We start from the raw sequence: 24,734 nt of genomic DNA, 5'->3' as shown, positions 1-24,734 counted from the left end.
AGGATCGAGGGCTTAAGTCAGACCCTAGTATTCATTGGCTATGAGAGTAAAGTTGGTCTTTAAGCCCAACTCACGCAGAGGGCTGGATGTGTGCTTAACCTGTGGGCCTTTGTCTGCTGGTCCCTTCCTTCTAGGTAAATAACAGCCTGAGGCTAAGAAAACCTTTCTCCAAAACCCAAAACCTGAATTAGCACTCTGCCCTCAGGTGGCCAAGGACATCCCTGAATCTGGGTTCATGTCTTTGATGGCATCTCATATCTATCCCAGCATTTCTCAATGGTGTCACCACTGACATTCTGAGCTGAATATTTCTTTGTGGCAGGAGACTGTCCTGTGCATTATAGGATGTCTAGCAGCATCCCTGACCTCTGTCCACCTCACCATTGTGACAACCAAACATGTCTGCCGATATTGCCAAATGTTCCCTGGGGGGCAAAGCCGCTCACACTGAGAATCGCTCTTTCCCCTGGTGCAAAAGCCTCAGGAGGTGGCCGTGGCCAGAGCTCAGCTTACACGGAGACCTTGTGTTCTCGAGTCGCAGTTTCAGCCAACTCTGTAAACTATGGCGTCTCCTCACTCCACTATCATAAAGTAGGGCTTTGGGGTACCTAGTCTAAAATTGCTTTTTAAATCTCACCGTGGTTGCCTTTGGCCCAGAAGGTGGGTGACATAGCTGGGACGACCTCGATTTCTTTGGTGTGTGAGGAATCGTGAGCTGCTTTCTCTGTGAATGAGGACAGGGACGGCCGTCCTGGTGCACTGTGAGGGGCCGTGCCAGCAATGCCCGCCTCCAAAGGGCACCTGAGAGTTCGCAGTCTCAGGGGAGTGTATGTGAGAGTATCCTTCCTGGGGGCTCGTTGCTCGGGTCCAGTGGTTTTTGAGCGTGATGACCCTGGTGGGGGCGGGGGGTGAAGAATGGAGATCCCTAACCCCTAGTTCTAGGGCTCTGGATTCAGTGGTTCCAGGTAGATCTAAGGAAGCTGCATTTTGTAATAATGTGCAAGTGGAGTGACCAGGTCTCTGAGGATTAGGTGAAGCCGTTGTCTACCGCTTAGACTAACCTTAGAGCTCACCTCAGAAGGGACGGCCAGCCTTATCCTTGTGTTATGGTGGAAGTGGGGCTCTTGCAGTGTCTAAAGGAAAAGAATTTCCCGAGACCTGCACAGGAGGATGTGACTCTGTGGTATGGTTTATTAATGATGTACAATTAGGGGGTTCCCCTCCTGACTTTCTGATGTCCCATCTCCATCTATCTTGCCATGGAAGAAGTCCAATCTTGTCTTTGGTAGGGCCAGGATGAAGGCCACTGTGCAGAATATGTGCTCCACATTAAAGCCCAGCGCAGTCCAGCATCCGGCTGGCTTAGCATGTGTTTCCAGCTGCAGTCTATTGCTGTGCTGCGGTGCTCAGGCTCCCTCTTGGAGGCCGTGAGAGAACAGGTGTGTACACCACGTGAGTGTGAGTCACAGGCAAGAGGGCGAGCTTCTTTGTTCCCAGGGGGTTATGACTAGGAGCGTCCGTTTGGGTTAGACCAGGTACTTTCTCAAAATGACCAATCAACTTCCCAGGTTTCCATGGGCTTTGGATGGGGTCCATTCCCCACAGAGACTGACAGGCCTCTATGGCTCGGCACCCCTCCCCCTGCAGTACTCCCCCAAACAATCCAACAGTTGGGTTCCAGAGGTGGGGAGGGAAGAGTGTTATTACCTTGCTGGAGCACTGCTGTAACCCCCTGGGGTGTGAAGCTGTTGCTTCCTGGGTCCTGCTTCTCAGTGTATTAAGCTCAATGTCCGGTTCCTTTGCTTTTCTTTTCTTGCTAAATACCTACAATAACACTTGGGGTGTGCGGAAAGAGCCTGATCCAGTCAGCAGGAAGGAGGCCTTCGGGGCTGGTGGGCTAATCAGGGAAGAGAGACGGCCACAAGGAGGGAAGGGAGCCTGGCAGGGTCCGCTGTTTGTTTTCCTGCTGCCAGGGAGGGGCCCTGCCTGGTGCCACCTCATTATGCTGGAGAGACTGCTCACCTTGAAGAGATTATCCCAGCCAGCCGCCCCTCCCTCCCCAGTTTGAAGCTTTCTTGTCTCTCCGCCTAGCAGAGGCTGGATTTTATTCCCAGCAGCAATAACTGGCAACTTTTCAATGTGACACAAGGTTTTTTCATTAGAGCCACCAGGAAACTCCCAGATAGGGAGGAGGAGGGAGAGGAGCGGGTGTTAGGAGGAGATAAAGCAGCTTGGAGCCTTGGTCTGTGGGGGGCTCTGCTGGGATGGGGAGCAGGGAGGTGGAGCAGGGGGGTGGCGTGGGCAACTGGCCTTGGGTGCAGACTGCTCGGCTCACCAGAGGTAGAAGCTGAGCTGTCTCAGGTGGGCACAGGCATCCCCTTGCAGAATCTGGTTTCCCGGCCCCCCGCAGGGAAGCGGTGGTAATTAGCCAGAAGCCATCAGGAAAAGGGCCTCACCCCCCTGAGAACAAGTCCACCCCACTTTTCCCTCGGTTCCCTGAGCACTGATGCTGGGAGAGGTGGGCGTACTGGTGTTGTGATAGTCCAGCCCTAAAAAGGCAAGAGTTGGGGTTGGCTCACAGGGTGCAGCCAGGCCCAGTCAGGGAGGGAACAAGGGAACCCTGCAAACTAAAGGGGCAGAACGGACCAGTTTAGGGGGCTGGGTGTGAGCCAGCTATTGGGCTTGGATCCTGCCTCTTTAATAGGGAGAGAGCAGTAATACTTAACTTGCAGGTTTACTGAGTTGACCCATGATGTGAGCTTGGTCCCGTCCTTGGCACTAACTACACAGACAATGAATGTGAGTGATTATTATCACTTTGCAGTGTGGGGCTAAACAGTGCTGTGGAAAGGCGCAAGTTCAGGGGCATGAGACAGAATGAACTGGGTGTATGGAATTCTGAGGAACAAACAGAAGGGCAAACTGAGGAGTGAGGCTGGACCTGCAGGTGGCAGCTCTGTGCCAATGTAGTTCTTCCCTCCCTCTTTCTCAATGTCCTAAAGAGAGCCTGCCCCACATGCTGCCTACGGCTGGCCCTGCCATCTGCATGTCTGTCCCCCTTGGCTGCCTCCCGTGGCAGCAATAATGTGCTGCCTTTGGGGAAGGTGGGGCCGTGCATGAAGAGGCGGGCTGTTCTACACAGATTTTCTCAGGTCCTCTCAGTTTCAACTGTTCTGCCCCATTGTCCCTGTGAGTGGTTAAATGTTTCCAAAATGCCAACATCATGGCAACAAAACTACATTTCCTAGGCTGCCTTTTATAGCTGGAAACAACAGTACAAAAGCCAGTCTGAGGTGTTACCTAATTTTTACTTCAGGAACTACGATCCCTGCACACACAAATGAATTCTCCAGATAAATAACGCTTAACAGCTTAAGCTCTTTATTGGCACTATTGTAAACGAGAATCTGTCTTCATTGTGGTTCATGCGCTTGCCTTCTTAAAGAAAGGACACACATTTCAGTTCACTTTTCTGGATGACTCGGGGTACTTTACAACTCTGTCAGTGGTCAGGGTCTTAAAAGTGCCACAAACTGCTTCCCTTTCCCCAAATGGCCCCAGACCATTATATCCTTTGAGTCTCTGTTTCTGCTTTTTAGTTGTTGGTTTGTATTCTTGTTCCTGTCAACCTACTTTTCTCCAGTGGCCCTTCATGCTCCCTTAGCAATTCCCATTGCCAATCTGTGGCAGGCCATGTGTAGAAGGTAGCTATTGCTGCGTAACAAAACACCTCAAAAAACGTAATGGCTTCAAACAATTGGCAACTTACTGCTGTTCATGTGTCTATGTGCCAGCTGCCTCTGCTGGGCTCCCAGCTGCTGTCTTGGCTGGGCTTTCTCACATGTTTGGCTTCAGCTGGTTTAAAATGACCTCAGCTGGAACAACTGGGCTCTCCTCACATGGTCTCTCATCCTCCAACGGGTTAGTTTGACTTGTTCACATGGGAGCAGCAGGATCCCAAGAGAGAACAGAAGCATGTCCAGGCTCTTGAAGCTTGGAACTGGTACTTGGCCACTTCTGCTGCATTTTATTGGCTAAAGCAAGTGACGAGCCGAGACCAGATTCAAGGGCTAAGGAAACAGATTTCTTTTTTTTTTTTTTTTAACATTGATCTACTACACTAGGAGATCAAAATAACCAAGTTCCTTAGCCTTGATCCTAATGCAAGAGTCTTCACTGAGAGGTGTGCTCTTCCAAATCATAGACAATGAGCCTTGAGGTATAGAGTTTATTTCATTGTAAAAAGAGGCCCTTTTTTGCTCACCGAGCTCACCTATGTTCTCTCAACAATTAACGTTGCCCAGTAAAAGAGGTCTTACTCTTCCTTGTGAGAGTCCTCAGGGAGCCCCCTCCTTATTCACCCGAGCCTTATAGCACTGGACAAACCAACTTTGAGAATGCAAAAATCCACATTTCAGTTCCAAATGTTCTGGAAAGTCTCTGCGTTGCTGGGTGTCCCCAGAGACTTGTCCCCACCTGTAGTGACCCTGAGCAGGTCACTGCAGGAATCACACCACACTGCCACACACAGAGAGACCAAGCTATGTCCTTGTATATCTGCTCCTGTGCTTGGCTTGTCCTTACCCTTCGCTGGGAGCATCGGTGCATCACAGCTGGCAGCTGAATTGATTTTTTATCATCATCTTGCCCATCTTGAGATCACTGCTGCTCCCTGAAATTGGATGCTGTTTCCTCCTCTGCCTCCTGACCTTCCGTGATCATGAAATGTAATTAATAAAATGAGATAAGACAGCAAGGGACTGCATACCCTAAGGGTCTATTAAAAAACTGCTAGGCTGATAGAAGTCTGTGAACTTAATGTCTAATGATAGTTTCAAGGAAGGGAAAAAAAAAAAGGAGCCAAAGAGGTCATTACAACTTTGCTTTTATGGGATTCCAGAGACTGAGGGGTTCTTGCTTCTCTTTTCTCCCAATCCATTTTAGGTGACAGAATAGAAAAGACCAGAGGTAACATTATAGCCAGCGAGATTGTCTTCAGATGGTGATCGGGAAGGGCTGCTATACCTGACCTGGCATATGCTCTTCTTTCCAAGGGGCTGAATTCACCTTCCCGTCCCTCACTCAACCTGAGAGTCTCTATTGAATATATTGTCTCTGATTGACCTGCAATTAAGGATTTCTTTCTTTATATTTTCTCCCCCCCCCCACCTTCTACAGTGTGAAAAACAAATTAGATTAATGAATTCATGAGAACTGAACTTTCTTCTTTCCTCTCTGCGATGCTCCTCTGCTTTTCATTTCCCTTTCTAATTGGGCCCTCTTCCTGTTTTGTTTAGTTTTTTTTAATCCTCTTCCAAGGGGATGCTTGTTGATTTTAGAGGGACAGGAAGGGAGGGAAAGAAAGAAGGAGAGAAACATCTATCAGTTGCCTCTCCTGTATGTGCCCTGACTGGAGACAAAACCCACAATCCAGGCATGTGCCTTAACCAGGAATCAAACCCCCAACCTTTCAGTTAATGGGATGATGCTCCAACCAACTGAGCCACACTGGAATTGAGTCACATGCATTCATTTAAGAATTGCCTAAGTCTGCTTTTGTGCTACAAGAAAAGTAAGAAAGGAGTTGAACAGACACCATCTGGCCCTCAAAGCCTAAAATATTTATTATCTGGGTCTTCCCGAAAAAGTTTGCCTATCCCTGCTCTAGAGAGAACAGCATGTTCCCAGAGGAAAGATGCCAGATCCCTCGTTTTGAGCTCTAGTGGGAAGACTGGCAAGCCACCCAGTGGCCCAACAACGAAGCCCATCAGTGGGGAGGTCCTGTCCACACACACACACACACACACACACACAGAGCCTCCAGGCAGGTTTCAGTGCCTCACTCTTAAGCACAAATGGATGTCCAGGGGTTTTCCAGACACCCAAGGAAAACTCCAGCGTGAAAGAGTGTAATCAAACAAAACAAAAGAAGGGACTTGGAGGAACCAGAAACTACTGAAGAAACAGAAGAAACTGAAAATAAAAATAAAGAATAATATCCTCAGAAGTATGAGAAGATATTCCATCCATAAAACAAGAACTAGATACTATGATAAAGAAGATAAACTCTGGAAACTTAAGAAAATGATAGCTCAAATTAAAAAAATAAAGTTTGGAAGAACCGTCAAACAAAAAGACAAAAAGATGAAAAATGAGAGGGAAAATTAGATTATCAATCAAGTCAAGATGTCCAGTATGTAAATAAAAAGAATTATAGAAAGAAAAAAATAAATGGTATGGCATTAGCAAAGAAATAATATTTATGAGAAATATATTGCATATTGTACCTAGCACATTGAACCAAAAACAACGAGCAAGGATCATGGTGAAATTTCAGAGCACTGTATCAATAAAGAGAAGATTCTATGTTTCCAAAGAGAAAAGAAACTGTTTAGAATCAAAATGGACCCAGACTTCTCAATAGCCAGAAAAAAAAAATACATTAGAGCAGTGCCTTCAAAATTTGGAAAGTAAATTAGTTTCAACCCTGGGTTCCATGTCCAGCACTATACTTCTTTGTTACGTCCATTAAAGAATGTGCATGTGCTTCAGCACAACCAGCGGGTAAAACCAATAGGCAGACATGGAATCCAGGAAACGGGGCTTCAACACAAACATGAAGGAAGTCCCAGGACAATGGTGTTGCATAAAGCCTATAGAGCAAACAGTCCACATTGGAGCAAGAGGACTCAACACTTTGGGGACAGGGGACAGAACTGATCGATTACCTGATGTGTTTAAGGTATGGAAAAATTACCACTAGATGTTTTACAGATTTGTAGGAACACTTGAAATAAGTGTTCCTTTGCTCACTTTGCTCAGCAGCAAACAACTAGTTCAGTAATGTGGACACTGACTATTGATTTAACAAAAATTGTTACAGAAGTCTATTTGGAGGATCATGGGAGTCAATGGGGACTCGTGAGCAGGAAGTTAAATGCTCATCTAAAGCTGATAATGAAGAACAGGTATAAAACCATATAATTTAAAATACCCAAGTAAATGCTAAAAAGAATTTACCTGGAAATGGAGAAAGTGGATATACGCCCCTGTCAGAAGGGAAAGGAGGAAATAAAAGCATTGCTATTGCTTTCTTTGTACATGAAAATCATTTAGTGCTATTTTATTGTTTCAACTATATCCATGCACTTTGATTAAATTTTGCTTACAAAGACTATGTGGCTATTTACATGATAGCTAGAAAAACTAAGTGGCTTTTTGGAAAAATGCTTAGAACATCCTAACGGCTGCAGTCGCCAGGATTCGAAAGCCTTTACAGTGAGAAAGCCCCCAGCTGGGGGTGCTGGGCCGGGAGCTGGGCCGCCTGCAGCGCCCTCCGGGTATCCCAGCCGCCTCAAGGCCTGCAGCCCCTGTCCCTCAGAGAGCGATACGCAAGCGGGTTTGGGCCCGTGTGCCCCTAAGGCTAGCTAACCGGGGAGGGAGGCGTCCAGGTTCAGGGAAACAGTAAGTGGGGAAAAGACACAAAGTTCGTCCATATTCTGTGACTGCAGTGATGCAAAAGGGCGCGTTCAAATGAGAAGGGGACAAGGGCAAACGAAAACAGTTCAATTTGTCAAAAGTGGGAGTGGTGGTAATTTTTTCCTTTTAATTTAGAAGTATAATAAGACTGAGAATGTTGGTGTGAACCAGAATAAAAGTTTTCACAGGAAGTCAGCGGCGTCCTTTGCTCTGCTTCCCCCTGCAGCTTAATTGCTTACACGGAGCAGTATGTGGAATATGATCCCTTGATAACGCCGGCCGAGCCGTCCAACCCCTGGGTCAGTGACGACACCGCTTTATGGGACATGGAGAGGAGGTAAAATAATAATAACAACAACATTTGGGAGTGGGAGAGATGTGGGAAAGAATTGAGATTCTAAGATTGCATGGTCGCCTATCTTAATCTGACTGTATCACTTGAACAGAAACCCCTCAAGTAACCTCCCCACTGAGTCCTGCTTACTCGTGGCTTCTGCCTGCTCGTAGTTTGGTTTCTGTGTGGTTCCTTTGTGCCTTCCCTCTGCCCTCTCCCTGGCCCTTTGGATGTCATGACGACAGGGATGGTCCCTCGCATTTCCTAGCTCTGATGGCCAGAGGGAAAGAATCTATGGGCCAATTAGTTTTATACACACACACATATGACAGTAGCAACAGTCATGATATGTGTCTTACATGGAATCCCACAATAAGTAGACACCATTATTCTCCCTACTGAACAGATGAAGAAACTGAAGCACAGAGGAGTTAGTCAACTTGCCCAAGGTCACACAGTGAATAGGCGGCAGAGTCGGGATTGGACCCAGACAGAGGGCTCCAGAGCCAGGGTTTTCATCACTGTTCTGGAGTCACCTGCAGGGATGACTCCCTCCTGGAGCTTCTCACCCGTGAGGGAAGCCTGTGTGTTTGCTTCCTGGCTGAGGCGCCGGAGCCCAGAGGGACGGGACTGAGCTCCCAATGACAGAAGGAAACGCACAGACAAGTCTGCGGCTGCGTGTGCCTGGGCCCCTCGGCCACTCTGCCCCTCGGGTGTTTACGCGTCTCTCCCTTGTCGTCACGCTTGCTTTTTTTTTTTTTTTTTTTTTTTGATTCTTTTGTTAAAATGGGAAAACTTTATAAAAAATAGTAAAAGTCATAGGTTCTTATTATAAAAATTTTAAACTACTCACATATACATAATGAAGGAAGTTCTGTCTTCCTCCAACCTAATCTCATTTTCTAGAAAGAGCTTTGTTTAGTGTCTAATGCGATGGTTCCCCAGCTGCACCAGGGCGCCCTGAGCCACTGCAGGGACCTCACAGGGGCACTGCAGAAACGTCTCAATCTTTGAGGGAAACGCAAGGATGCATGATGTGTCAGGTGCTGCATAAGCTCCTGGTTAATATCGTTCACTGTTTTCGACCTTGGGTCCCATTCCATTCCCTCCCGTGATGTCGTATCTCTGTAAATCTGGGTTTTCAGAGCAGTTGGCTGTGTTAAAAAGCAAGTACTGTACAAAAGTCAACATGGAACCGGAAACAAGGGTGACAGGGTCCAATCGGATTCCAAAGTTTAAGATGTTCAGTGCTCAATTGCGCAAGTGTGTTTGCTTAAGAATGAAGTACATATATTCATTGTCCTTTCAATTTTTATGTACTTCAAATATAGCTACTAAGTTGTTCGAAGATAAATATATATCAAGTTCTCTGGACCTGACTTTTTAATAAATAAACATGCCCTAGGTCGTTCCTTCTAATCTAATCCAAGAATCAGAACTTAAATCTTTTTTAACTCAGGATATTTTCTTCCTGTTTTTTAAATCACTGCTACGCTTTTTTCCATTCTGTCTTCTTTTTTCAGGAAGCCCTTTTGTAGGGATTGTGGGGCCTCTGGGATGGAGCCACTGTGTCTCTTATCTTTTCTCTATTACCCTTTTTATTCTATAGTCGAGGATAGAATTCCTTGAATTACTCTTCAGAGTCACCAGTTTTGTTTTCAATGATGTCCATTCTGTGACTTTTATACTTTAATGAGTTTTCCTTTCCCTGCTGAATGTTGGGAGGGGTGGTGACAATCATGCTTTTCATTTCTAGGAATTCTTACAATTTCCTGGACTCTCAGTCGCCTGCTCTGTTCTGCTGGTGTTTATCCCCTTGCATCCCCCTGAGGGTGGACACAGATTTGTTTTTTACATTTTTCTCCTCAATGCCTGCAGCTTAGCCTGTTTGGGCGGGGCGGGGGGGCGGGGTGGAGGCGGGGGTTGCTGATCAGAGAAGTTTTGTTTCTAGTCATTGTTTCTTTACTCCAATCACTGTCCGGAGCAGATCGATCTTTTCATACACCCAGAAATTTGGGGGACTGCAGGTTTTCATAAATGAAGGTCTTAACTTTCACCTTTGGCTATGTGTTTGATTTACAGGCAGCATTTCTCGGGGCGGGGGCGGGGAACAACAGCAAACTTCACCCAGTTCCCTCCCCAGACCAATGATCAGAATTTCTGGAAGTGAGGCATTGGTTTTTTTTGTTGTTTTGTTTTGTTTTGTTTTGTTTTGTTTTGTTTTGTTTTGTTACTGTCTCTCCAAGTGATTCTCATGTGCAGCCCCAGTCCAGATGGATTGTGCCAGGAGCTGGTGAGAGCTCTCTCAGCAATGGTGCAGGTCACTGGTTCTCAAAACACAGGGCGCGTCAGGACCACCTAGGATACTCACTAAAAATACAGATGCCCTTGGGGTGGTTCTGGGTATCTGTTTTCAGCAAGCATTCTAGGCACTTCTGAGGCACAGCACAATTTGAAAATTCCTGGTGTGTCTCACAGAGTTCCTCCCCAGCAGGCTCTCCTCGGAGCAGTTTTTGTGACTTCACCTGAGTGTATTAATAGAAGGGCACAGGTAAATGTGCCTCTCCAGGTCCTGGCTCTGTGGTCCACAAACAGACTGAAAGACTGGGCCCTCTCTCAGAGTGGGGCTGGTGGCCGCAGGGGTCCCTGAGTAGCAGAGCCGCATCTTCCCTTAATGACATCCCTGCAGCCAAGCGCTCTGCTCCCAAGCCCTGATGGGGTTTCTGACGTTCCTCAGTTTTCTCTGTACAGTGCTCCCCAGCAAGTCCACTCTTCCTTCTGCTGAGGGATCTTAGAGGAACCTGGTTAGATCTGCAGAAGCCAAGAGGAACAGGAAGAAGCTAGCATGTCTTTAGAAGTCTCCCAGCTTGGCTGAAGTGCCTTCTCCCCCATATCTGCTGTTCCGCCCCTTGGTTACAGCGGCACTACCCTGGTTTTACTGCCCGTATTTGAAGCTGGCCAGAAAGCAACCCCCCGCCCCTTGGCTTCAGAGACCTCTCTGCCATGTGGAGACCACGGTCTTCATGTCTCAGTTTCCTTCACATGCCCCCTGTCCAGTGCCCGCCGACAGCGTCTACCTTCTTGAGCAGTCTTGCTGCTCAGAGCCTGGGGTTGTCCCTGGCTTGTGTTGGGGACACCCAGTTACTTCTTCTCAAAGGGACCCACTGAAACTATAAGCAGCTCTCAATCAGTTGTCACCAGTTCAGTTCATCTGCTTCACACCTTCCTGCAATTTCTCATAGTGTGTCATCTGCTAAGGGAAAGTTTCTTTACTTTGACATACTATATTTTGTTTTGTTTTGTTTTGTTTTGTTTCACTGAATGCCAGACTCTTGCCTGTTCTCTGTTCCTGGACCCCTTCCCCAGACCCTCACATGGCTGGCTTCTCTTCTCATTCAAGTCTCACTCAGCAGTGGTGTCTCTTCCTCGGGAAGGTCCTCTGTGACCACCCCATCTATACTGGCCACCCCATGCATCCACCATTCTATATCGCATCCTCTTCCCCTGTTTCTCTTTCTGAATAGGACTTAAAATTATTTTAGCACCTAGACCCAGATCTTGCACACAGAAGCCATTCAAAAAGTATAGGTGGAATGGAGGATAGACAGAGCGGTGACTCTTTTCTTTGGTTACTTTATTGATATTTGGGAAAGGAGGAGAGGTAAGCACATGAACTTAATTCACCATGACAACACTGGGATTTCCTCCTTCTTTCTTGAAAGTCAACAAAGAAGCATGTGATAGTTTGGGGAGATGGTGGTCACCTGACTTGTTGGTTTATTCCAATCTGTCAGCACTTTGTCCCCAGGAGGGTGCCACCTGCCCCTACACCTCTGGTTTCTCTTATTGTTCTGTTCACCTTCGAGCAGAGTCAGGTTATTTAGATACAAGTGAAAATGAAGAGAAGCTGTGGAGGTGTGTTTCTTCTCCCAGGCGGACACCCTCAGCCACTTAAATGCTGGCAGTGGCCAGGGACTGTCCTCGGAGGCGCGCACCTGGGCATCAGGGCCAATGTCCCACTCCCGGCCGAGAGGTGGTTCCTGTCCGCGGAACAAAGGCCAGAGATGACCAGTAAAATAAGCCATTTTTTGTAGTTAAATGCAACAAATCTGTTCTGAGAACCTACTGCGGGCTCTGCCCTGAGTTGGTGGATCAGTGAAAGACGAACCCCTGCCGAGGGCCACCCGTCTGTGCTCTGTGTTGGCTTGGGCTGCCCAGTGGGGGCCAGGGATTTGGTGAGATCAGTGGGCATGGAGGAAAAGTGAGCGTTAGAAAAAGACATCTAGCTAACGACTAGAAAACGCTGCCGGGATGAGGACACATCACCCACGTCACTGCACACGCTTCCCTATTGATTTCCTCTCAGTGTTGAACTTGCTGTGTGAAAGGCACTGTGGTGAGTACAGAGGCACAGGGGACCCGGTCTCTGCCCCCAGAGAGCTCATGTGTCAGCTGGAGAGGCAGTGACATACACCCTCAAAAAGCTAAATGATGATATAAAACTATAATAAAAACGTATCGTAAGGAAGCACTTCTATACAACGGTTGGCAATAAAAGGAGCTGTGAGTTCCGGGGAGTATTTGTTTGAGTTGGGCCGAGGGAAGGTTATTGTCCCAGTCACCTGGGAATGAATGTCCAGAGGTGCTCTAATTCTCAGAATTATTTTGTAACCGCAGAGACCGTTCAGTAGTAGCGACATGTTCAAATCTGATCTTGAACCTTAAAGAGAATGATGGTTGGAAATACTCAAATAGTGCAGGAAACACACATATAGAGAAGTTTTACCCAGGAAGCTTTTAATAAAATAGATTCCAATGGCCAAATGTACTAGGGGATCAAAGGAGCAGAGGTGGAACATCTAGGTATAGAAAAAGGATTGACTGTGAAAAATGGGTATTTGGGGGACCCCAGGTGTTCTGGGTTGAATAATGTCACCCAAAAATTCACATCCTTCCCAGGACCTCAGAATAGGGCTTTATTTGAAAATAGAGCTGTTGTAGATGCAATCAGTTAAGACGAGATCATACTGGAATAGGATGGGCTCCTATTCCAGTATGACCAGTGTCTTTGTGTGAAGAGAAAACAGAGACACAGACACACAGGGAGAACCCCACATGACGACAGAGGCAGAGATTGGAGGGATGCGCGTGCAAGCCAAGGAGTGCTAGGCATTCCTGGCATCACCAGAAACTATCAGAAAGCCATGGAACAAATTCTCCCCAGGAACCTTCAGAGAGAGCGTGGCCCTGCCAGCACCTTGACTCCTTGACTGCAGACTTGTAGCCTCCAGAATTGTGAGAATAATTTTCCACTATTATAAGCCACCCACTTTGTTGGTACTTTGTTGCAGTAACCCTAGGAAACTACCACACCAGGGTGTCCTGGCTCTCCAGACCTCCTTGTTTCTGCAGAAGGCTGCTGTCCTTACAGCTTTCTGGATGTCCTGACCTCCATCCTAGGCCTCTGATTCTCCATCTAGCATGACACCCCAGCTTTCTGGCCCACCCCCAAAATGGTCCTTCCCCCACCCCGGCCACCCCCAATGAACCTGGAGGAGTGAATGAGGACTCTTAGCTTGAGTACCAGAAAGTAGTGGCACCAGTGGTGAGTGTGTGTCCAAGAAACAATCATTGCAAACACTGAGAGACTTTCCGTACCTGGCTGTTCAGGCACAGCTATTGATCAGGGTGCAGCTGCCACCAGCACCATCCCCACAGAGCCCTGCCACCTTGGCTGGCAAAGAGCAGGTGGTTGAGCCCATCCCAGGTGACAGCATGACCCTGGCAGAAAGAGACAATATCCTGAAGCGCTCTGGGGCTTACACCTGCTGCCAGCTCAACCCTAGGGGGATGTCTTTATAAATAGGACGTTTTGTGCCCCAGAACTCTGTTGAGAGGGATTGGTCCTGTGGCTTGCATTTATAGAGAATCCAGGACCTGTCTTCTTGGCTCATTGTAGAAAGCCCAGCTTGATGCTTTGGAGGAGATTTTTCATGGAATTCCCCATTGGCTCACCTGGTGGACTTAGTCTTTTACTGGGTCCACTGGGCTAAGCTGAAGATGGAGAGTTGTGCACAAGAGCTTCCCGAGCCCACACACGTAATCTCACACTCAGAAGAGCCTGCAGCTGCTGGTTACATCTAGCGGTGCAGACATAGAAGTTCTGGGCTTGAGTTGCTTACGTCCAGAGCTGTGCTTTCCGATAGAGCAGCCACTAGCCACATGTAGCCACTTACATTTGAACTTTAATTATTTAAAATTAAATATTCAGTTTCCTGCTCACACTGCCCACATTTCAAGTTCTCAAAAGCTACCTGTGGCTAGTGGCTACCATATTGGAGGTCACAGACAAAGACTATTCCCATCATCACAGAAAGTTCTCTTGGGCAGCGCTGGTCTAGAGCTATTTGTTTTTCCAAACCTTTCAGCACACATGCTTTTGTTCTCCTTTAATAAGTGTAATTTTCTAAGATAAATAGTAAGACTATGTCAACTCCATACTACGAGGAAATGATTTCATTTATTTAATGTCTGTTAGAAATAATAAAACCTATGTGTCAGTTTTGAAGAAGAGGAAAAATAAATATTGCTACACCAATGGGCACTGAAATCATCCAGGATCTTATTAAACTGTGGACGCTGATCCCACAGGTCTGAGACGGGGTCCAGTACTCCCTGCGCACATCTATAGACTGCTCCTTGAGTGGGGCATTACAACGGCATGTGACTTGTGAACTAGGGCCCCATTGCTGCTTGAAGGGTCGGGAGAATAAAGACAGCAAGTGAAGTGGCAGTGGAAAGACAGAAGCTGAAGGAAATATTTGCGTCTTCCAACACCAAAAGAATAAGACCACCAACCCCCTCGCCCCTGCCGCATTGTGATGCAGCACAGCAGTTACAGTTAGGAGCTGCCCTCTGGAGCTGCACTATCTGGACTTGAGTCTTGACTCCCTCACTTTCTAGAGTATCCTTGGGAAAATTATCACTAGGTCACAGTTTCCCTCTCTGTCATGTGGGGATGATGCTAGTACATGTTTTATAGACTAGTTGTGAGGACTCAGTGAGTTAACAGATGTAAAATGCCTAGAACATCATAAACGCTGTGCAGGTGGTTGTTCAATCAATAAATGCACACAACATTCTGCTTCTAAACACGCGAGTAGGTTTTATCGTGGATGAGTTGTTTCCTTTCTGACCAGCTGTAGGTCACCTGGATCTAAACAGGACTCTGTTTCTCCCCTGTGTATTGAGGAAGGGGTGATAGATGAGAACAACATCTCTTATGGAAGGTTGGATTCACAAGGCATCCTCGGTTATAACAAAAAAAAAAAAAAAGTAAAAAAGGATGGAGTCCAATGTTGGGCCTATAACTGACAGGAATGGTCCAGGGAAGCCAAATCAGTAGGGTGGCTGTACTTTCAGTAGACAGGAACCACTTGGCACGCCTCCTGGTGACCCTAACCTAAAGGCCTTCCTTAAAGAGACTTCTTACTGTTGGCTGATGTTGGTGTACAGAAGTCTGCATTTAGAGTTTGTTCAGGTTTCTGGGGAATCTATCACTTAAATTTGTGAAATTTTCCTCTGTCATGTGGCAGCAAAATAGATTTGACTTGCTAGAGAGAATATGACACAGGTTCTTGCCTGGTACTGATCCTTTTTTAAACCTTTGTTCCCCTCCAAAAGCAAAGAGCCCAGCCAGCAGCGAGTAAAGAGATGGGGCTTCTCATTTGACGAGATGCTGAAGGACCAGGTGGGGCGGGAGCAGTTCCTACGATTCCTGGAGTCTGAGTTCAGTTCCGAAAACCTCAGGTAAACCTCTCAAAAGTTTGAGCTGTGTGTAGGGTGTGTATGAAGAAATTTGCATGACCAGCCTCTCTTCCTGCATCCTCTTTTCAATCAAATATTATGGTTCAAACTCAAATTCCAGCTAACCTGGCAAAGGTTGAAATGGAGGCGAACAAACTTTATATGCAGCTTTGCTATCACCACATGAGCACCTACCAACACGAGCATTTGTCGTCCTTTAACTCCTGATGACATTCCTTCAAATTACTGAATGTATGTCTCCAGTAGCAGGTAAATGGTCAAACAGGCCTGACGACACCGCCCTGTAACTAAACCATGGAGCTGGGGGCTTCAGCGTGAACGGCAGCTCAGACACCCCCTCCTCCGGGCCCTCCCACGTCCAGGGCCCTGAACACGTAATGGGCCAACCAGGAGAAAAAGGGGTTTGTGGCCTCATTGCAGAATCTCAAAAAGCAAGAAGAAACATCATTCGATAACTGCAGACATAACTGTAAAAGCTAATTAAAACATGCTTTTCTTTGGGGGGGAATTCTGTCAACTCTCACGGTGGTTATCCTGGTCACCTGATGCCAACGAAACACCTGATTGTGTCTATTCTATGACTCATTGAGATAAGGGAAAATGTATTCGTGTATTAGTAATTACTATTCAGTAGGAAAAAAATAAACCTTTCAAAACATAAGGCCCATTGAGAGAGGGAAGAAAGGTGGTGCATTCACAGAGAAAAGGCCCTGGTTATGAAAAGTTGGAAACTGGTGGCTTACTCAGGCTTTTGTTGTATTCGGGTAGAAGTGGAGGCCTGCCGAATATGTAACTTAAAGGACCCTTTAAGGGTGATTTTTGCTAACGGGTGACTCCTCAGAGGGGAAGTTGGAAATCTCCGGGTTTTTCCTGGGTACCAAGTTTTCTTTTGTATGCAGGTTAATTCTCATCTTCCAATGGCATTTTTTCTAAGAGTGGCTTTATGAACTTTTGAAAATATCTTTGAACTTCTAAAAGTCAGAACATATACTGTGGGTAAGAAACTGTCCACTCCAGTGTTAATATGCAAAGTCCCTATTATTCATTTTTAGTGAAAGACCGTCTCTGTCCCACACATTAGTCAAGTGATATTTATTATACACGTGTGCCACACCGAGCCCCATGAGGGTTTGCTGAGGGATGCAAGGAAGTCAAGACGTGTGATCTTCACCTGCAATGACCTTGTAGGTCTTTGAGGAAAAAACACAAGAAACTATTAAATTATTAAATGAATATAAACCAGTGTAAACTTGAAGAACCATTTTAGAAGTGTTTTTAAAAGGGAGGCAGGAGTGTAAGAGTAGAAGGATACTCAGGATACTGATAGACAAAGAAGGGAGAGGGCATATTCTGAGCTGGATGAGCTTATGAGCCACTAAGTCCAGGGATGATATATAGATGCCAGTTGACTCAATGCCCTTCTAGGAAGCCATGTGCCTATTGTAAACCAGATAAGGCCGAGTATCTGACTTCAGGTTATGACACGAGCATCCTTTCCTTGCGCTGAGGCTTTATGCACATAGCTCAGAGCTTGCTTCAGTTCCTCATAAGGTATTTGTAGTGGAAGGCTTGACTTTAGTCAGGTCGTGTCCAGACCAGCCTCGCAGGCTGTGCTGGATGTGGGTCCTGCTTTGGAAGCTGTGCCCTCTGTGGCCAGCATGAGGCATCAGGCAGCCTCTCTGTGTGGCCACTTCAGCCCCAGGGCCCTGCCCCAACTTGGTCCCCATGAGCCAGCCCTGGAAGTCCTTTCCATCTCTCCTTCTCAGCCTGTCCCCCCCGGGTCCTCACGATGGAGCGGTACAGAGGCTGCCTCCACCTGACTATCTTTCGGCCCATGGGCAGCCTTAGGGCCCTCTGCCCCCTGCACTGTTGCAGAGAATCTGAAGGACGGCCACAGGGTCCTGGTCATTGTGAGACACCAGGAACAGGAGCTGCTGCTGGCTCAGCACTGCTCTGCCTAGTCTGGGTGTAGCCACGCCCGCACAGCGTTTTATGAGAGGTGCATTACCCTCACAGCCCAGAGCGCCCGCAGGAGGGAGCCCCAGCAGGGGCTCAGCGCCTCAGCCCGCCATCGCCTCTGCGCCCCTGCCAGCAGCCTCCTCCCGTGCCAGGAGGTCTACACTCAATTTGGAGTGAAAGTGTGAGTGTGAGCGCACGTGAGTGTGCCACCGACTAATTTACACTGGAATGCCTACATCCAGACGTAAAGAGGGCCCCCTCTGATGCATGTCGGAAGAGAGGATAAAGAAAATATCAAACAGCCAGAGGTACACAGTACAGCCCAAAAGCTTCTAAAACCCCCCCGGAGGTCCGAATTCCACTTGTGTGACATTCAGCACAATTGGATATATGGGGGCGAAGCTCAGTTTTAAATCACAGCGTCAGGACTCCTAGGTCACTCACGACCAGGTAGTTTCTCCCCCGTCCCTTGGTATTCATGCCTTCAGTCGCAGATATTGGCCTAGTTCCTGTGATGACCCCGGACCCGAGGACGCAGAGCTGACTACGTTTTCACCGCTCATCCAGGAGCGCCTCTACCGCGGTCCATAAGCGGGACCCCTGGAGCTGGGCAGCGCGGCGCAGCTCGGGGATCCTGCCTGTACGTGGTGTTGGCCACGCTGGGGTCATTTCTTCTCCCAGCCTTGGTCAAGATCCCAGGCAACTGGCACTGGGGCTTGGGAGGAAAAGAGAAAGAGAGACTGACCAGAACTCAGCAGGACGCAGTGCAAAGGGCCTCCACACCTAGGCCCCTGTGCTCCCTTGCATCTCTCCAGTAAAAGGGCACTAAGATCATCATATATCCGCACCACACCCGCAGTGCCTGCTGAGTGGCCAAATGGGTGGATTTACACCAGAGCTTCAGAGCGCGCCTGTGAGCCAAGGGAGAGGCATCATCGCCAGGGCCTGCGGGGGACCACCAGTGCATTTGCTGCAAACGGCACAGCATGTGACAGCACACTGTCTGTAGCACCCGGAGCTGAGCCCAGGGACTGTTTGGACTGGGTGGCCCCCTGCAGACAGCTGTTTGCCTGGGGCCTTTGGAAGGCAGGTGGCCTCTCGTCCCCATGGTGGGGGCCTCCCAGTCCTGAAGCGGGGACTTCCAGTAAATTATCTGAGGTCACTCTTCTCCCTGCTCTGTGCATTTTCCCAGAATGATGTCAGGAGCCCCCTGCCACCTTTGTCCCCTCTCCATCTCCCCTGCACAGATCTGTGTCCTCCCTGACTCGACACCTTCTCCCACATAGCATGGCGTGAGTTAAAAATCAAAACCTGCAGCTAAGAGCGTCCCCCGTACATTTTTTATGAGCTGTACCGCCTCCAGAGAGAACAGGGTTGTTCTTCTAACCTGCAGATTGATTATCCTGGTTCCACACAGTGTCGGCTGAGGGGAGATGCAATTAAACACAGCACAGGGGAGTTGCTAGGTTTGCACCGCCAGCCTCCCCTCTCTGGCAGTGGCCTGGAGTCCTGGAAAGACCTCTAAAGGTTCACCAGGCCTGATGGGGTCCACCACTAACCAAGCACATGATTAATCAGGACAGAGGTGCCTCACGCAACACTGTGACAATCTGTGGCATTTCAGCCATGGCCCCTGGAACATAACTCAGCGTCCATGGCGTGGTGCTGATGGCCTCACAGACGTGCCCAACCAGCGCCTAAGTCAAGTCGGATCCCTTGTTCCTGAGTCTCTGTTGACCAGCAGAGGGCACAGAAAGACTTCCTTTTGCATGGAGTTTGCTTTTTCTCTGCAAATAAACTAAAAGCTGTATTTTTCTCACCCATGAAAATCCTAGTTTATGCAAAGCTGTGTAAGCTAGGAACAGAGGGGCTGCCCAGACCTCCTGGCAGGCTCGGGAACGCTTTCCCTCGTCCCAACCAGCCATGAGGGCAGAAGCCCATTGCTCGTCCACATCGCGATCCTGAGGGAGCCTGCGACTCCAGCCCATGACTGCTCAGCCTGGGGGTGTATGAGCCAGGTTCCCTCCCATAACACCCGGCATCCTGCCTGCATTCCTAAGTCATGGACACAGGTCACATGCTGGCACATGGGCTGCCTGCCTGCGCTCCGATGACCCGGGCCAGGCAGGACAGGTGGTCTCCCTGATACCAGCGAGTCCTCACGGCCTGCCAGTCATGGAAGCCCTTCTGCTGCCCGCCACAGAGGCTTAGTGCAGGATGGCTGGACTTGACGCCGCTGCTGGCAGCCTCCTCCCTGCTGGCGTCCTCCCGGAGCAGGGATACCTGCAGGCTTCTGATAAGGACAAAGCCACACAGGCCCCCCATGGACCTCCCAGCCGGGGTAAATGTGCAGAGGCGAGCTTCCGGGGCTCTTTCCAGGGAGAGTGTGACCAGGCAGCCGGGCACAGAGCTCGAGCTTGGGCCCGTGGGCTCACAGGTGGCAAACACAAACCAAAGCCTGTTCTGAATTTCAAATTGACACAAAGAGTCTTCAAAGCCAGTGATAGTAAACACATATGCAATGTCAGTATGTTGCTGTGACAGCGTGTCTGCTGTCACTTGAAAAGGGATGGCACAGGCCATCTCCAAGGCACACGGAAGGCCGAGAGGGTCTCCATGCGTGCAGAGAGGGAAAAATACTGTCAGGGGATGTCACCTCCCTCCTCCTCTCCCCTTCTTTTTCTCCTCTTCCTCCTCCTCATCCACCAGCACGCCCATTTTTTCACAGAACCGGACAGCTTTTCCAACTTACACCGGGATGGGAAGTTCTTCAAATGCACATCACATATCTCTTCCCCAACTCTGCATCCATTTTCCAGGTGAGGAAAGAGGCACCCGGAAAGGTACAATCCCAAGACAGCAGCATAGCCAGGACAGGGCCAAAACTGCACTTCCTCATCTTTCGGTGGAGTGAAGTTATTACGTCTCCTCTGCCTTGAACTCATGCTCTTCAGAACCATCAAGGAGACCATGCCGGTTTCTTCTGGGAGGTTATTAGAATCCCAAATGGACCACCAGGGGAAGAGTGGAGCCCACCGTGCACTGCACACACGCGTGCACCTGTCCTGTCTCCTTGTGGAAATGGAGCTGCATTACCACAGTTGGCCACTAAGTGGTGCCTTCGGGCCACACACTTGGCTTCAAAGACAGGCCTCTGAACAGCAACAGAAAAACATGCTTAACCTTTTAAAAAACAACAAGTACATCTTACTTTGGGTGAAATTCAATGACAGATTGAAAGCACTCTCCACCATGTTGTGTTTCAGATTCTCTCATCCCTGCCCTTTTGTGGACTTGCCTATGTGTGATTCCCATGGCTGTGGGAATCACAAAGCCGGGGCCTGTCCCAGTGGCTCACCGACGGGGAAAGTGGCCTCTCTCTTTCACAGGGTACCAAGTGTGCCACCCGCACCTGGACCCTGCCGAAAATGCCCCCCAGGGCTGCCTTAGAAGCCACCCTCAGGGCCTGGGGACCTATTGTCCAAGCTTTGGCTCTGGTTGCTGCTGCTCCCAGCAGAAAAAAGCTCACACCCGCCTCTCCCAATGGCTGCTGCCATGTGGACACTGAGGGATTTACGATGGGCAAATATGGACGTGAACAGGAGGGTTTTCTCTCCAGCGCTTCTGGAGAATCTTCTGGCAGAGGTTCCCCATGGATACTCCTTCAGCTTTGCTGTAGATGAACTCGTCCCCGATCCACAGCCATTTATTGAGTGCCAACCACATGCAAACGCCCTGCTGGACAGCGGTGTTGGGAATCAATGCATCGTTATCAGGACTAGCTAGGTCCTTCCAGCTCAGACGTTCTTTATGATCCCAAGATTCTCTCCGTCCCTGTGATCTTTCCTTCATTTTGATGCCTCTCACTGATCCCAACCAGAAAGGACAAAGGAAGTCACTTTTACCTGTGTCATGACATCTGCATAGAGCAGTGGTCCTCTGCCAGGGCTGATATTACCTCCCAGGGGACATTCGGTAATGTCTGGAAGCATTTTGGGTTGTCACTACTTGGAGAGGGGTTGCCCCTGGCATCTGGTGGGTAGAGGCCAAGACTGCTGTAAGCCCCCTACAATGCACAGGGCAGGCCCCGCAATAAAAAAAGGACCCAGCCCAACATGGCGATAGTGCCGTGGCTGAGAGACCTTGATGTAGAAGAAGAGAGATCTCTTCTTGGTAATCAGAGGCACAATGATCTTATAATGTGCACTACTTTTTGGTTTTCCACAGCGGCGGGGCACCGCTTGTGTTTTCAGCAGTCCCTGCGGTCTTTGTCCCCGAGTGGTGGCAACAGGGAATACTGGCGGATGCAGCGGCATGACCCTCATGGAAGGTCCATTCTGGGACCATGTCCAGCAGAGTCCAAATGCTAAGGCCCCTGAGGCTGACTATCTTTATACTTCCACTTCAGGTTCTGGTTGGCGGTCCAAGATCTCAAGAAACAACCTCTGCAGGATGTGGCCAAGAGGGTGGAAGAAATCTGGCAAGAGTTTCTGTCGCCGGGGGCCCCAAGTGCAATCAACCTGGATTCTCATAGCTACGAGATAACCAGTCAAAACGTCAAAGATGGAGGGAGATACACATTTGAAGATGCCCAGGTTTGCTTAACTACTCAAATGGTTTTACCAAAAGGTGTTCATTTGTCCACTCCGCCACCCCACCCTTTAACACAAGTTCAAGGCCTTGTATATAGTTAGAATTCCAGGGTTTATTATTTGTAAGGGCATCAATGGAAACCATTCCAGGTAGGTGCATAATGGGATTCCAGGAGTATTGCTTTCCTAGATTAGTTATGTTATTACATAGAAAATTACAGTTATATGCTTTATCTTTTCCAGGAAAATCCTCAGTGTTTTGCAAACTCTGAAGTCCCATAGTAAGTCAGTAGTAGAATCCATAACCTGACAGCATCAAAGTGGGTGTAGAGCTGACAGGGCCATGGGTCAAGCCCACACCTAACCGTGAAGCCCACTCTCATAACCACCACCCTACTCTGCGTCTGCAGTGATTTCCAACTACAGTAGTTCCCCCTTATCCACAAGACCCCCAGTAGATGCCTAAAACTGCACATAGTAACAAATCCTATACATACTGTGTTTTCCCCTATACACACATACCTATGATACAGTTCAATTTGTAAATTAGATACAGTAAGAGGTTAACAACAATAACTAATAATAAAATAGGACAATTATAACAATATACTATACTAAAAGTTATGTGAATATGTATTTATGCTCTCTCTCTCTCTTTCTCCAGCAATTTTTATGTTTTGCAGTCCAATCTATTACTGAATCTGTGTCACCATCCCTTACTTGCAGCAAATGGCTTGGTATCCTTTGTACAATAGAGGATTCCTTGCAGAAGTTTTTGCATTGGCTCAGCACATTGCCACAGTCTGGTACGTGTCTTCTGTCCATGTCTCCGGCCACAAATTGAACGCCTTTTCCATCTTAACTAAGCACTCACCAAGCTCCGTGGCCGTACCTTTCACAGCTTGAGGTGCAACAGCAAAACAAGCATGAATTTCTTTTTCCTTCTTCACAATTTCATGAAAGAAGGTTCATTCTTATTGTAGATCTTAGCAACCTCAGCATAACCACCTTTTTTTATTCCTTTTAGGGTGAGAATTTTCACCTCTTCACTTAAAGGAAGCACTTTGCAGCTTCTCTTTGGCAGGTCCGAATTGCCAGCTTCGCTACTCTGTAGGGCCATTATTAGGTAAAATAGGCCCCACTTCAACACAGGCAAGAACTGCAGTACCAGGACAGCCGATCTGATAACCGACACCGCGACTGCGCGGCTCCCCCGCGGGAGCACCGACAGTGTGGAGATGATGGACAAAGGGTGATTCCCACCCCGGGGGGATGGAGAGAGACAGAGCGAGATTTTGTCATGCTGCTCAGAACAGTGACAGTGTGACACCTAGGAACTGTTTATTTCTGGAATTTCCCATTTAACTTTTTCAGAGCACAGCTGACCACAGGTAACAAAACCTCGGAAAGTAAAACCGCGGTGGGGTGAGGAATACTGTAAGGTCCATGGAAGGGCACACCGCTCTAATTCTCTACGGGACCCTTGCCGGTGAGAGAAATCGAGAGAGCTGAGGAGATAGGAGCCAAACCTCAAGTCCTGCCCCTGGCTGTAGGGTGGGAGGAGGAAATCAAAGTGAGAGGCCAGGAAGTAAGAAACAGATTTGATGCTTGATGTTAGAAATGGCACCTCCCAGCCCTCACTTGCAATTCAGGAAGAATTATGTGGCTTGTTTTTTTTCACCAGCCTCACGTCTGTGCCCTAATTGCACCTACAGAGGTACGAGTCCCTCCTGGGGGCTTCCTTAAACCTGGAGCTCTCCCCTTGGAGGCACTTCCTCCCCTTGGAGGCACTTCCTCCCCTTGGAGGCACTTCCTCCCAAAATGGCGAAACTGCCCATTTCCTGGTTATCATTCCCCCCCACTAGGCTGTAATCGCCTTGAGAGCAGGGGCTTTTTGTCCTTCTTTGTGGTATCTTATCACATTGCCCAAGGCCTGGAATAACAAGGCGCCCCCCAGATAGCACCCACATACCGTAGTCCCCCCATCTTCAGCTCCACTTTCTGCAGTTTCACTTACCCTCTGTCAGCTGCCCTCTGAAAATATTCAAGGAGAAATTTCAAAAATAAACAATTCATACATTTTTAAAAATATTTTATTTTTGAAAAGATTTTATTTATTTATTTTTAGAGAGGGGAAGGGAGAGAGAAAAAGAGGGAGAGAAACATCAATGCGTGGTTGCATCTCACATGCCCCCTGCTGGGGACCTGGCCCACAACCCAGACATGGGCCCTGACTGGGAATCAAACCGGCGACCCTTTGGTTCGCAGGCTGGCACTCAATCCACTGAGCCACACCAGCCAGGGCTATTTATTTTTAGAGAGAGGGAAAAGGAGGGAGAAAGAGAGAGAGAAACACTGATGTGAGAGAGAGAGAGAGAGAGAGAGACATCTATTGGTTGCCTCTCACACATCCCCAACCAGGGACCTGGCCTGCAACCCAGGCATGTGTCCTGACCAGGAATCGAACTGGTGACCTTTCTGTTTGCAGGGCGATGCCTAACCCATTGAGCCACACCAGTCAGGGCAACAATTCCCAGGTTTTA

The 24,734-nt window shown here is 48.3% G+C and overlaps 1 protein-coding gene across 1 annotated transcript in view; it reads left to right on the top strand.

The window, feature by feature from the left end:
- Nucleotides 1-24,734, top strand: part of RGS6 (regulator of G protein signaling 6) — a 456,413-nt gene that overhangs the window by 393,511 nt on the left and 38,168 nt on the right. The window contains exons 15-17 of the mRNA XM_054567333.1: nucleotides 7,706-7,816; nucleotides 15,497-15,622; nucleotides 22,008-22,194. Of these exons, the coding sequence (XP_054423308.1) occupies nucleotides 7,706-7,816; nucleotides 15,497-15,622; nucleotides 22,008-22,194 (424 nt within the window). The remainder of the gene's footprint in view (nucleotides 1-7,705; nucleotides 7,817-15,496; nucleotides 15,623-22,007; nucleotides 22,195-24,734) is intronic.

This window comes from Pteronotus mesoamericanus, unplaced genomic scaffold (assembly GCF_021234165.1).
Source record: "Pteronotus mesoamericanus isolate MK-2021 breed Mesoamerican mustached bat unplaced genomic scaffold, CSHL_Meso_final contig_182, whole genome shotgun sequence".
NCBI classification, from domain to species: Eukaryota; Metazoa; Chordata; class Mammalia; order Chiroptera; family Mormoopidae; genus Pteronotus; species Pteronotus mesoamericanus.
Note: the sequence above shows the minus strand (reverse complement) of the source record. Positions and strands in the feature narration are given on the sequence as shown.